At 42.4% G+C, this 12,716-nt stretch overlaps 1 protein-coding gene across 1 annotated transcript in view; it reads left to right on the forward strand.

The window, feature by feature from the left end:
• adamts3 (ADAM metallopeptidase with thrombospondin type 1 motif, 3) overlaps window positions 1-12,716 on the forward strand; it is a gene marked incomplete at its 3' end in the record, with an annotated part of 186,279 nt that overhangs the window by 94,043 nt on the left and 79,520 nt on the right. The window contains exon 7 of the mRNA XM_083978186.1: window positions 3,358-3,514. Coding sequence (XP_083834312.1) covers window positions 3,358-3,514 — 157 coding nt within the window. The remainder of the gene's footprint in view (window positions 1-3,357; window positions 3,515-12,716) is intronic.

Raw genomic sequence — 12,716 nt, forward strand, 5'->3', positions numbered from 1 at the left:
GCGTCACTATTTTTGCAGAAACAGAAGTTTGCTCCTTTCTGCAGCTGCTCAGTTGAAACAGGCGGAAAGGGGTGACAGGGTTAAAGACAGAAAATTGGCCTTGAAAATCTTTAGCAAAAGCAGCTGTAAAAGTGCATAGTGTTGGATAAAACACAACAAAATGATGATGGAGGTTAGAAACCAGAACAAATGCAATCCAATAAACAAAGGTCAACTTTATTAAACCCGGTCTCAAACTAGGCTACAGTAAAAGGAGAATACAGTAAACTAAACACAAGCAAACAAAAGACAGTGCTCAACAGATTAGCCCTGCAGAGCTAGTAGCGACTAGCTAATGGTTAGCACCGAACTAGCCAGAGAAAAATGAATTTAACGTCTCCAATTACAAACAACAGTCAGAAAAAACAACATGAAACAGTGTGTGTAGGAGAAACGGTAAAAAAAAAAAAAACAATGATTAAAGAAGCCGACTGCTCTTTTCTTCTTAGTCACAGGTCTGCTAGCGACATAGCTAACGGCTGCTAATGTGTTCAGGTTGCCTGATTCTCCTTAAAACCCCAGAGAAACAGAGAAAATCAGCAAATATGTGACATTTCTGCCATAATTAATCCAACTTTTACAACTGTTGTCAGGTTTTATATAAAAAAAAAACTTTCACAAATACTTTAGATGAAGAATTAATAGCAGCTTTTAAGCCTTAAGTAAAGAGGAGAATAACTTACAGGTCTCAGTCTGATTAATTCATTGATTATTTTATTACAAATTAGGAGGGGGAAAAAAGATAAGACTGTCTAGACTAGGAGCTTTTAATTGTACTTAATTAACATTTCGTATCTTTGCCCATTTAACGTTCAGAAGAAGAATATTTCTCGGACTTAATCAGCTCAAATCTCCCAAATAGAAAAAACTTTGACAAAGTTAAAGAAAATAAACAATATTTATGGGTAATATGCTGGACGTGTTGCTGCCCCATCCCCTCCTTTGCCCCTTTTTCTGCCACTCTGAGAGTCTTTTCCTACCAATTTGCTGTGTTTGCTGTGAGGAAACAAACTCTCCAACCCCAGAGGTGAAGAATCAGCCCCGACTGTGGCAGAAAGAAAGTAGCTTTTGTTTTTTTGCAGAATCATCCAGGGGCACAGAGACAGAAACAACACTTCTACCAGAGCAATAAATTGTCTATTTTCAATCCCCAGCCTCATTTTTTTTTCAATTTGTTTTTAAATGCTCTTCAACTCCACTGTTAATATTCTTCTCTCTCTGCTGTGTGAAGAATCTGAATAATACCAATTACAAACAGCATTCGACGCAGTCATGTCACAGTTTTGTTTAGCAGCGATGCTTTTTGCTCTCTTGCTGCAGAAACGTTCTTATAATTGCTTCAGAGGGAGGGCTGCTTATTTCAGCCTCGCAGCGCACGATACTGACACATCCACTGTTATTAATAATGAAGCAGAGGCGCTAAATAGGATACGAGAAAAATATGCAGATTGCAGAGGGTCAGCCGCTCCCACTCTCTCTTTCACTCACACAGACTACTTGTACACGCACGCACTGTAAAAATTGCAGTGTTGCTCACAATGCAGGTAACAATACACATAGCTACTAAGATCCCAGATAAGGGGCGCTAAATTGCGTGCTACTGGTAAAATTGTGGGTGTTTTTGTCCCATAACTTGCAGAGTGTTCATGTTAGGGCTCTCAAATTTTAACACTAAGTCCCCTCATTTGTTCTCTACAAATAGCAGTACCTTAAACTTCTCAAACTATATCACATACTTCACTATTTGATGTAAAATGCAAGGAGTGCCACTGTTACAACCTACCCCACCACCAGGTTGTAGGTTGTAACACAACCTGGGGTCAGTTATAACAGTAAGATTAAAACTGAGACCAAACCAAAAAAAACATGCATCTATGTAAGTTTATTGTGCATGTTCCAACACTAAAACATCTTCCCATGGTTCAGTATGAACAAAAAGAATTCATCACTGATGGGCAAATGAAGAACAGTGTCAGTGGTGTGGATCCTAACATTGGAAAGCTGTCTTATAAAGAACATCTTCTGATAATACCGATGAAAGGTGAACATGTGAATGGAAACCTTCAGCAGGAGGTCAGAAGCAGCTTATTCCAAGAAAGTTGGTGACAAGTTGGGGCAAACGTGCTTGAGCACAGTACGGTTGCCTAGTGTGAGTGCGCCCTTAATGACACTTAATAAAACAACATAGATAAAAGGTGTTACAACCATCCCCACCCCTGTCAGCCACTGTTTGACCAGCTGTACCAGCATGGTGGTTTGAAATAAACATCAATGAAATGACTCATATTTTACCTAGGAACCTGCTCTTTCATCTTAGTTACCTAATTCAAACTTCTGTATCAATACTACCGGTAGTCAAAATTTAGGCAATAATGCAGAGATGTACAGTAAGAGCTTTTGTCCTGGCAGGTATTATATCAATAACCACAAAGCTGTGCCAGATAAGACTTACTGTACCTTTCAAACGCACTAAATAAAGACAGAAAAACTGCCACTGCAATCATTTTCAGGTTTGGTAAATCACATCTACTCCTGCCAATATTTTGCACGTTCTGGCAGAAATACCCATACAGTATTTATCATCAAGGCAAAAGCACTGAATGGATTGCAAGTGCTATTTTGCCCGTTTAAGAGACGCAGTCCTCGGTGCACCTAGATCAGCTTCAGCATGTGTTTGCTTTGTAGATGATGTAGAAGAAGAAACAGAAGAAGTTCAGTCACGGCTGCTCTGCTTTATTATCCCCTCCACATCAGCTTTAATGTTAAATCCCTGTTCACACCAACGCTACTCATAACACATTGGTGTGTACACTGTAAAAACTCAAGATCTTACGAAGAACATTTTGTCTTATCTCTAGTCAAAATGTCATTTCTAGTCAAAACAAGTTTAATTATACTGCTCACATTGAAAAAGTAGCTTGTTTTTAGACACTTTTTTTTACTTTTTTCAAGCATATTGTCACTTGAAATAATCAGATAGTTGAGCAAGTTTTTCTTTCTTATTACAAGCACAAAAAACTTGCTTTTACTGGCAGATTTTTCTACTTATTTCAATTGAAAATTAGATTGAAACAAGTGAAAACTGTCTAAAAACAAGTTCATTTTTAGGTGATGAGTCTTATTTTAAGTGGAAAGAGTAGTAGTTTTGACAAAAATTGAGACATTTCGACAAGAAATAAGACAAATATTCCTGGAAAGATTTTGAGTTTTTGCAGTGTAAGGCCCCAGACTGACAGAATGCTACAGTAATGTGTTCATTTACAGCCAAGGTCCTTTAGTAAGCATCTCTCTCTCTCTCTCTTTCTCTCCCCCTGTCAGTCCATCAGCCTCATTGAGAGGGGAAACCCGTCACGGAGCCTGGAGAACGTGTGCCGCTGGGCCTTCGTGCAGCAGAAAGGCGACCCCGATCACGCCGAGCACCACGACCACGCAATTTTCCTCACCCGCCAAGGCTTCGGCCCCACGGGGATGCAGGGTAAGCCCCCCGCCCCCCCACCACCTCCACACATACCCCCACACACCCACTCTCAGGAGGGACACGCAACCCAATCCGTCACACACAGCAGCCAGATCGGCCTCTGTTTTTGCAAAATTTAAGTCTTTGGGTTTTGTTTCTTTTACACTTTTTTACACATACACACGCACACCCACACGTTACAAATTTTATTTTATTTTATTTATTTATTTTTTATTTATATATATAACCTGCATAAACAATGAAAATAGTGAAATTAAACATTGTGCAGGAGAGGTGGAAGCCAAAAAACAACAACAGCAGTGGTCTTCAAAGTAAGAAGATAATACAGAAATTCATAACATAAAAAATAGAAAAGAAAAAAAGACAAATTAACATAGAAAAATGAAAGATATTGAATTAATGAAAGAAAAAACAAACAATTTACATAAGAAAATTAAAGGTAAATACTGGCAGTTCAAGAAGTGTTACAAATCCTAACTAAAGAATGATTTTTTCAGTTTTTTTTTTTTAACAAAGCCAGTGTGGATATTGATTTTAGTGATGTAGGTAGATTGTTCCACTGTATTTTAAAGTGCTTTGATTGTCTGAAGGTCGGGTGTTAAAAGTTGAACTATTACGCAAATGGATTCTCATTTAAGAAGCGGTTCACACAGACACACACGGGTTTCATTTGTGAATTCTGTGCAGATTCCCTTTGAATGCATTTTAAATGCGGCCATAACGACTCTTTGTGCCTCAGTTGCTCGAGGTAAAAACATCGAGCTGTTGCCGTTGTCTGATTCCAGAGAAACATCAAGCAGCGGACAGTCAGTTTGTCTTTTATCGCCACTATCAAGTGCAAATAGCAGGAGTGATCCCGGCGCCCCGAAGCCCTTTCCTGCTTCATATTTGGCTCCCTTTTCCCCCTAATTTCTATTCTTGTGGGTGCAGACCTGGGCACACTGGAATTTGAAGGCAATTTGCACCGTCTGCCAGATATTGACTGGCCTGCCCTGCTCCGACTCTCTCCGCCGCCGCAGCCAAACTGAAAGCAATGAGAGCAACTAACTGGCCCGAAGTCGACACTATTAAAGCCTCCACTTGCTTTATGCCTTTTTCTTTTGTTTGGCTCCTTGAACAACAGCTGCGTTTACTTTCCACTCTGCAGTCATGGATCGTGCTTTGGCCCGAATCTGCTCATACTTTCCTATTCTGTGGAGACAAAGTGGAAGGAATTAATAAGTGGCAGCACGCAGAAATGTGCCAGGCACGTTTTGTCCTACCTGAGGTGATTACAGACTCGTCCGATACACTCAGATTTATTGAATGCATTCATGTTGGGGGCTGATAATTTGAAAATACAGAGAGCTGCTGCGTCTTTGTGCGTCCCGCTGAATGCCTTCGTTTAATGATCCCAGCAATAAAACATGTTTATCAGTCGCACGTCGTCCTTTGTTCAGAAGCGGTGTCTCGTATCTCCGAGGTAAAAACTGCTACGGTGTAGATGAGTTTGTTTGTGCTGTTAGCCGAAGTTACAAGGATCAGAATCAGATTTGTTTGGACTCGAGGAACAAAAAGCAGCGAGTTTCACAGCGTTAAAGTGCTGCAATCAGCCCCAGTAAACCCCTCTGTGCCGCTGCCACGACAACAATAGTCAAATTTCCAATTTGCTGGTTACAGTTGTATCGGTGTGGTGGTTTGATGTGACTCATCGCTGGATGTGGATGCTTTTTTTACACTTCCAATGGCTCCTCAGCTAATAATTCAACCCAAAAAGCCACTGTGATTTAATCGGCCTTAAAGGGATACTTCACCCAAAATTGATAATACACCGATTTTCTACTCACCGTCATGCCAAGGAAGGGTTTGGAGAACTTTCAGAGTCATCAAAATGCTTTTGGAGTTCCAGCGGGGGTCCGACTGGCAACGGGTTTTCATATAATGGCGGCGGATAGAGTTCACTTTTGAATCGTCCAAAACACACACTATGAAAAAGTTGTTGGGAAAAAATTAATGTGATCTCTGTTTTTAGCCTTGTTGTTGCAGTACTGTGGCTCTGTGATTTTTGTGCGCAAGATTTACTGTGAGATGTTCATTCATCGTTGTAAACCATTAGATGTATGATGTAAACATGGAAGAATATCTCGCTGCAAATCTCGCGCATGTTGCGAGAGCCACTGAGCCACTGTGGCTTCAGGACACTTGGGTCAGTAGGACGAGCAGTATGGAGGTATTTGGATGTTTCATAGTGTGTGTTTTGGACGATTCAAAAGTGAACTCTATCCACCGCCATTATATGAAAACCCATTGCCAGCCGGACCCCCCCTGGAACTCCGAAAGCGTTTTGATGACTCTGAAAGTTCTCCAAACCCTTCCTTGGCATGACGGTGAGTAGATGATTGATGAATTATCGATTTGGGGTGAAGTATTCCTTTAAAATGTGTCCTCTGAATTGGGACATGGTGTACATCCAGTATAATCTATACAGGAAGTGTGGAGACTATGGAACCATTGCCATGGAAACCATACAGAATAATGAAACATTTGGTCATAAGTCACTTACTTTATTGTCCTCCTGTCAAGAGATGGATGGATCTTCACCATGAAACCTTCGCCTGAATTCATTTAATATTCAACCAGCTCATTATTTATCATCATCAGTCACCTTTCAATCTTTTGAGTGACTTATCTTTGCCCACACACCAGATGTTGTTTGCGAATCCGGTAACAAATACAGTGTGATGTACTGTAGGCTACACAGCCATGAGTTCATACATGAGATGACAGGTCATTAAGATTTGGGTGAATAAACAGGCTGCCAGTGAGCTGGGAGGCAGCAATCATTTTTAATTGGGTGGCATAAACAGAAAAATCTAATATTTAGCAAATATGTATTTTTCTTTCCATTTTATTTAAGACCACAGACCATAATAATCTATGTAATATGTGAAGTTACTTTACTCCGGGTTGCTCAGGTGTGAACATACAGCAACATACAGTAACATCAGGACCAGGGGCCTCACACCCGCCTCGAGCGGCTCCAACGGGCTGTTGAATTATACATTTTGATTTCTGAGTTGACCTCAAGTGTGAAGTGCAGTTGACTTCTGTGATGTGTGGTTGTCATGGAAATGTGAGCTGAGGCGGTACATGAACGGAGCGGTGATGTCTCCCAGCAGGAGGAATGAGACCGTCTCTGTGTCCGGATTCTTTCACTGCGCTCATGTTGTCGGGGGAAATTTAATTATTCATGTTCATCCTGTGCTTTTGTATCGCCGTCAATAAGAGGCCAGAACGTACAGCACAGTGACACGTTGAGGCTCAATGTAACTAAAGATGGCTGTGACCTCACCAGCAGGTTTCTGACTCCGCCCCTAACCTCCTACCTACGTAAACTGTACATGGTTAAAGAGGTGTGGGGACGGGGGAAGATGGTTTAGAAACAAGTCAGTTTCCTGTATCTGTGTCACATAGGTTTCTCCATGACTCCGCCCCCTTTAGGAGGCCTGCAGACTGTGACTCCGCCCCCTTTAGGAGGCCAGCAGACCATGACTCCGCCCCATTTAGGATGCCAGCAGTCCATGACTCCGCCCCCTTTAGGAGACCAACAGACTATGACTCCGCCCCATTTAGGATGCCAGCAGACTATGACTCCGCCCTCTTTAGGAGACCAGCAGACCGTGACTCCGCCCCCTTTAGGAGTCCAGCAGACGGTGACTCTTCCCCCTTTAGGAGGCCAGCAGACTGTGACTCTGCCCCCTTTAGGAGACCAGCAGACCGTGACTCCGCCCCCTTTAGGAGGCCAGCAGACCGTGACTCCGCCCCCTTTAGGAGGGCAGCAGACCGTGACTCCGCCCCCTTTAGGAGACCAACAGACTGTGACTCCGCCCCCTTTAGGAGACCAGCAGACCGTGATTCCGCCCCCTTTAGGAGACCAGCAGACCATGACTCCGCCCCATTTAGGAGGCCAGCAGACCGTGACTCCGCCCCCTTTAGGAGACCAGCAGCAGCAGCCGGTCTTGAGTCCATTGACTCCAATGGGAGAAGTGAACATGAACACAGTTTATGGTCGTTTAAGTCGTTCTTTTGCCCCATAGTTACCAAAGTAAGTATAGAACGCTTCACAGCTTGTAAACAGTGTGACATATTTCGGGGGTGGGGCTTAGCTGGAGGCAAAACATCTCAAACGCTCTAGCTTGTAAATGCTGGTTAGCATGTTTTAAACGGACTGTTTTTTTCAAGAATGGACAAGAAGGAAAACGCATATTTTAGTGAATATGTTAGTACACCCACCTTCGCCCCTAACCTCCTACCTACGTAAACTGTACATGGTTAAAGAGGTGGGGCATGTGTGGGGACAGCTTGTGCAAAACCAAAGAAGGTTTAGAAACAAGTCACCCCATGAGACCTTTTACCTTGGGCCCTTTGTGCCACTTCACCCCCCCACTTGTTATCAGCATTAAGGCAGACACAACAAGTCTGTCCACCTTCATCGCTTATTAGTCCCCCGGTAACGTTTCTGTTGAGTTGTGATTTCCTGCAGCACATGTGTTGAACATTAATGAGGCTGTTTTTTCTGAATTTAAAGCAAAAAGCAACGTTTGATGTCTGAAGCTGCAGTTTTTCCAGTTTTTCTTCACTCGGGTTGTTATAAAGCAGCGTTCAGGAGTCAGAATGCAGTGAGATTGACAGTATATTAAGTTCATAGTTAGTGAAGTCACCGCCTTCTGCTAAGAAAACACATTCCCTGCATGACTAATCAGCAGTCAGTGCATGCCTGCACACTGTACATGAACACAACACGGCCCTGTAGCCTACTTACTGTGCATACAAAGCGTTTTATCTTCCTTATCCTCCCCACATCGCCTATATAAAAGACTTTATCGGGTTAAAATACTAAAAGGACATGTGAGTTATATTCTCTTCCCAGTGGATCAGGCACAGATGGAAAAAGGTCAGTGTTTGTGTTTTGATGTGCAGCGGGCAACGCCTCGATTTCACACAGGCGTCGGGAGAATTGAAGCGTCAGTAACGGGCGAGAAGATCATTGCGTGACTTCTTCTCTTTATGAAAGGACAGAAGATGCCGCCGCGCCGCCCGGTCCCTCGGTAATTGAACCGAGCTTGAAGCCGCATCAAAACATTTTACCCACAAGATTAAAACCAGTCAGGCGACGCCGTCCTGTCCTGTCCCGTTCTGGAGTCAGTGACAATACGGTGTGGGCTTGTTTTTCACACCTGGGCTGCCTGGCTGTCAGTGTGTGGTGCTTTACGCTTCTTAATAGAGACTGAAATAAAGGAACGCAGCACACAATTTCATTCTTTATCTTCATTTTCATGCCGTGTTAACACATGATGGTGTGAATGGAAACGGTTTTCACCTGTCAGGTTGAAAAAATATGAGCCATATGAAAAAAACAGATCCGTAACTGTATATATCTATACTTTATATCAGGTGTCCTCAATATTTTTCAGCCTGGTTGCTACATTTGAAAACCAAAACAGGAACAGTTTTCTCTGCTGTTTTTGCACCATTAGAGTTTTGGTTTCACTTTCATTTTAAAACAAATGCTTTGAAGCTGGTTTTCCTCCAGTTGTTATTTCCCAAAAGCAGAGAGACAAATTGAATGACCTAATTGAATCCTTCTTGGCACATTCACTGTCTGGCAGACTTCCTTTTTTCTTTTATATATATATATATATATATATATATATATAGAGAGAGAGAGAGAGAGAGAGAGAGACTTGCTTCTGTTTAATCAATTTCAAGCTAAAACAAACAAAAAAATCTATTTGCAGAAGTGAATCAACAGCCGCTGCCTTTTTTCGTTGTTGTTGTTGTTGCTGTTTTGAGTGAAATATGACAATTCCCACGCGGAGCAGGATCGGTTTTCTTTGATGCCATCAAAGACATTAGGACATGATTGTCTCCATGGCTTCCTGTACTGTAGGACTCCCAGGACCATTGAGAGGCTGAATTGCTTCAGTGTTGTCTGGGGGAAAACATCTCACAATCACTTCATTGCCCCCCCTCTCCTCCCCCGAGCTGATAAGCAATATGTCATTAAGGCCGCGCCGCTCCAGTGTGACTTGTTTTGAAATGGGATCATTTTCACAGGGGAGGCTTAAGAAAACAAAGCAAGCGAGCAGATTTCACCTGGCGGACGGTGAACGGACAATCAGAGGTTGATAGAAACGGTTGATGGTGAAGGTGGAATAGAAACGCTGCCTCTGTGAAGCTAATCCATCAAACAACACAGGGATAAACAGCACAGACCTGTTCCATGGTGTTAGATCCTTACTCAAGGTTGTGATGCTGTATCTCCTAATCCTGTAGTTAATTAACATTAAAACCCTTCACTAAACACATCTTTGGTCCTTTGCCAAGATAGAAAAAACACCTAAAATGCGTTTTCTGACCTGTCTACGCATGAGCTGCAATGGCAGCTCATGCGTAGACAGGTCAGAAAACGCCGTCCTTGAAATGAAAGATGTGTTTTCCGGCTTTAATCATGTTTCCACATGTTAATTGTTCATTTATCTGTTGATATTTGCCAAATTCATGTCATTAAGTTATTATCTGAGTATTTGATCTTCCCTAAAACAATTTTAATGCGTTTGATGACTCATCCTGCACTCGGGGGCGGTTCTTTGCATCCAATTAACAACCTCACAACCTCTGAGCTGTAATGAGCTAGTCCTGTCCAGATGGCTCACCCAACGCTGCTACCCAATGACACGGCATCGCCACACGGGCGCCATCTTGCGTCGGTCCGCTCGCTCCCTCAGAGCATTAAGCCTCTGGTGCATGTTCTACTAAAATAACCAGACGTTCCTCAGTTTTTGGCTGATTTTCAAATGATTTAAATGCAGTTATACATACTTAAAGATCCAGTGTGAAATAATTGGCAAGGTTTATTGGCAAAATCTGAATATACTACCCATTAATAGTATTTGTATAAGTGTATAATCGCTATGAAATAAAAGTTTTTGGTTTTCGTAGCCTTATAATTACTCTTTTATCTTTTATCTACATATAGCAAGGGTCTTGCTTTAAAGAGTGTCAGCGGTGGCGGTGTTTAACATACTACATGCAACACGATTGGCTACCAATCAATATCTTTGACATGTCCCTCCATAGCTTCGTGTTTTTATCAGAAACGTGTAATCATGCGAAAACTGCTTTGCGCTCTGAGAGATGTCTTTAAGTTTTGAGGAACTTCCATCTGTGGAGACTTAACATCAGCTCTCTGCAGAGGCGTTTCGTACTGTGAGGTGAGAAATGTCTCCCTTCTTTTTTTCTTTTTTTTCTAAAAATACACTGAATTGCTTGAAAACAGGGCACATTGTTCACACAAGTGTAGACACGCTCAAAAAAACCCTCAAAGAAAAATGAGCTTCTACATGTATAATAGCTGTCACACAGTTATTTCAGGCTCTAGAAGTCATGTCACATTCGTTTTCTGCCCAGACAGTTTGAGGTGAGTGGCAGCCGGAGGACTCCCGGGGCTCAGACTGACACGAAACTCCCGTGGTTCAATCATCATGTATCAGAGATGAGAAACAGTGTTAGAGAATCTGTGTGGGATTGAAAAGTTGAAGGTCTGATCTGAGGGCCGTGATTAAGGAGCATTTTTTGCAGAGAAATGTCAAATTACGCGACCAAATATTCTGTCACACGTCTGGCGGCGGCGGCGGCAGCGGCGGCCAACCTGTTGACAGTGAGATGACTGTGGAGTAATCATGAGACGATCGGCCCTGATGGAAACAGGAGGACACGCTGATTTCAGTCCTTCTCCAGCACAACATCATGAAGCATGGAGAAAATAAGAGTCACTGGCCTTCATGCTGCCTCCAACAGTTTACTAATCCTGTTTTCCAGCTTGCTTGGAACATCAATGTGACATATTGGAAAGAAAACTCATCGACTGATGCTGAGATGAGCGTCAAAAGTGGATTTATGTGCATTTTTGAAAAAACACTTATAAACAGCAGCAGCCAATTTTGGTGTAAAAATGCTGTGATGTGCGTTGTAGTCCCTATAGTTTTAGGAGTAGTTTCATTGTCGGTGCAAGCTATTTTTAGAACGGCGGAGCAGAGCCGTGAGCTGCTCAGAGCTACGCTACGGAGGCTAATGGGATTTCTTGGTTTCCCTCATCAAACTCATCAAATGCACAATCCAACAACTCCAAAACGCTCTGGTGGACAAGTTGTGACCTGCACATTCACCACGCTATGAGATAATAACAGAACGTTACCAGACAGAGTTGTTTTAGAGGGAAATGCAGAGACTGCTTGCTGAAAAACTGGCCCCAACAGGAACGTGCATCAGCGGTTTTGCATGAATTTACCTCTAAAACAACTTTAACCAGTTGCATTTGATTTAAATTTCCTTGAGATAACTATGACCTGGACAAATGAGAATCTTCACAGGCTTAATTTGCTAAAATGTTTAACTATCCCTTTAAATGTTCCTGGAAGATCCAAGTTACTGGATTTTAAATATTTATCAGGGAGGATTAACTTTCTATTTAGAGCTGACAGACCTTCTATTGTATGATCCATGGATGGTCGTCTTGGCCTTAATACTTTACTTTACTTATCTTACATAATAGAATTGAATAAAGCTTTTATTGTCACCATATTAACACTCAGCAACAACTTGTGAGAAAGAGATTGTGGCAGAGGAATATTGCTAGTTAAGTGTCAGTGTGTATTGCCCAGGGAAAGAAAGTGTTTGTCAGTCTGGCGGTGCAGCCTCTCATTGATCTGTGGGCAGGAGGTTGAACAGGTGATCAGCTGGATGGGAAGAGTCCTTCAGACTGGATCCGGCGCTGCACTGCAGAGGCAGCGGGAGGGACAAAGGGGGCAGCTGATGATCCTTTTGGACGTATCAATGACCCTGTGCAGAGTCTTCTTTCCTGTTGTACTCGCAGCAGCATTTGGTTGAGCCGTTGTTTCTGTTGTTTTATTTAATGCAGTGACTCGTGGTTGATACTGACTTCTGTCCTGTTAGCGTTGCTGGTGTTGGGCTGCTGTCGTGTCGGATTTCGTCTTTTTGCTGATTTTGATGGCTGAATTTGACAACGCAGAAAAAAATGACAAGAAACTGATACACTACTTCATATTATTCTCTGCAAACAAATGCATAAATGGTGTCCGAACAAATCAATCCCAGGTTAATTCAGATTTTCCAGATTTGTTTCAGCAGCACATTTGAA

This window comes from Trachurus trachurus (assembly GCF_905171665.1).
Source record: "Trachurus trachurus genome assembly, chromosome: 9".
Lineage (NCBI taxonomy): Eukaryota > Metazoa > Chordata > Actinopteri > Carangiformes > Carangidae > Trachurus > Trachurus trachurus.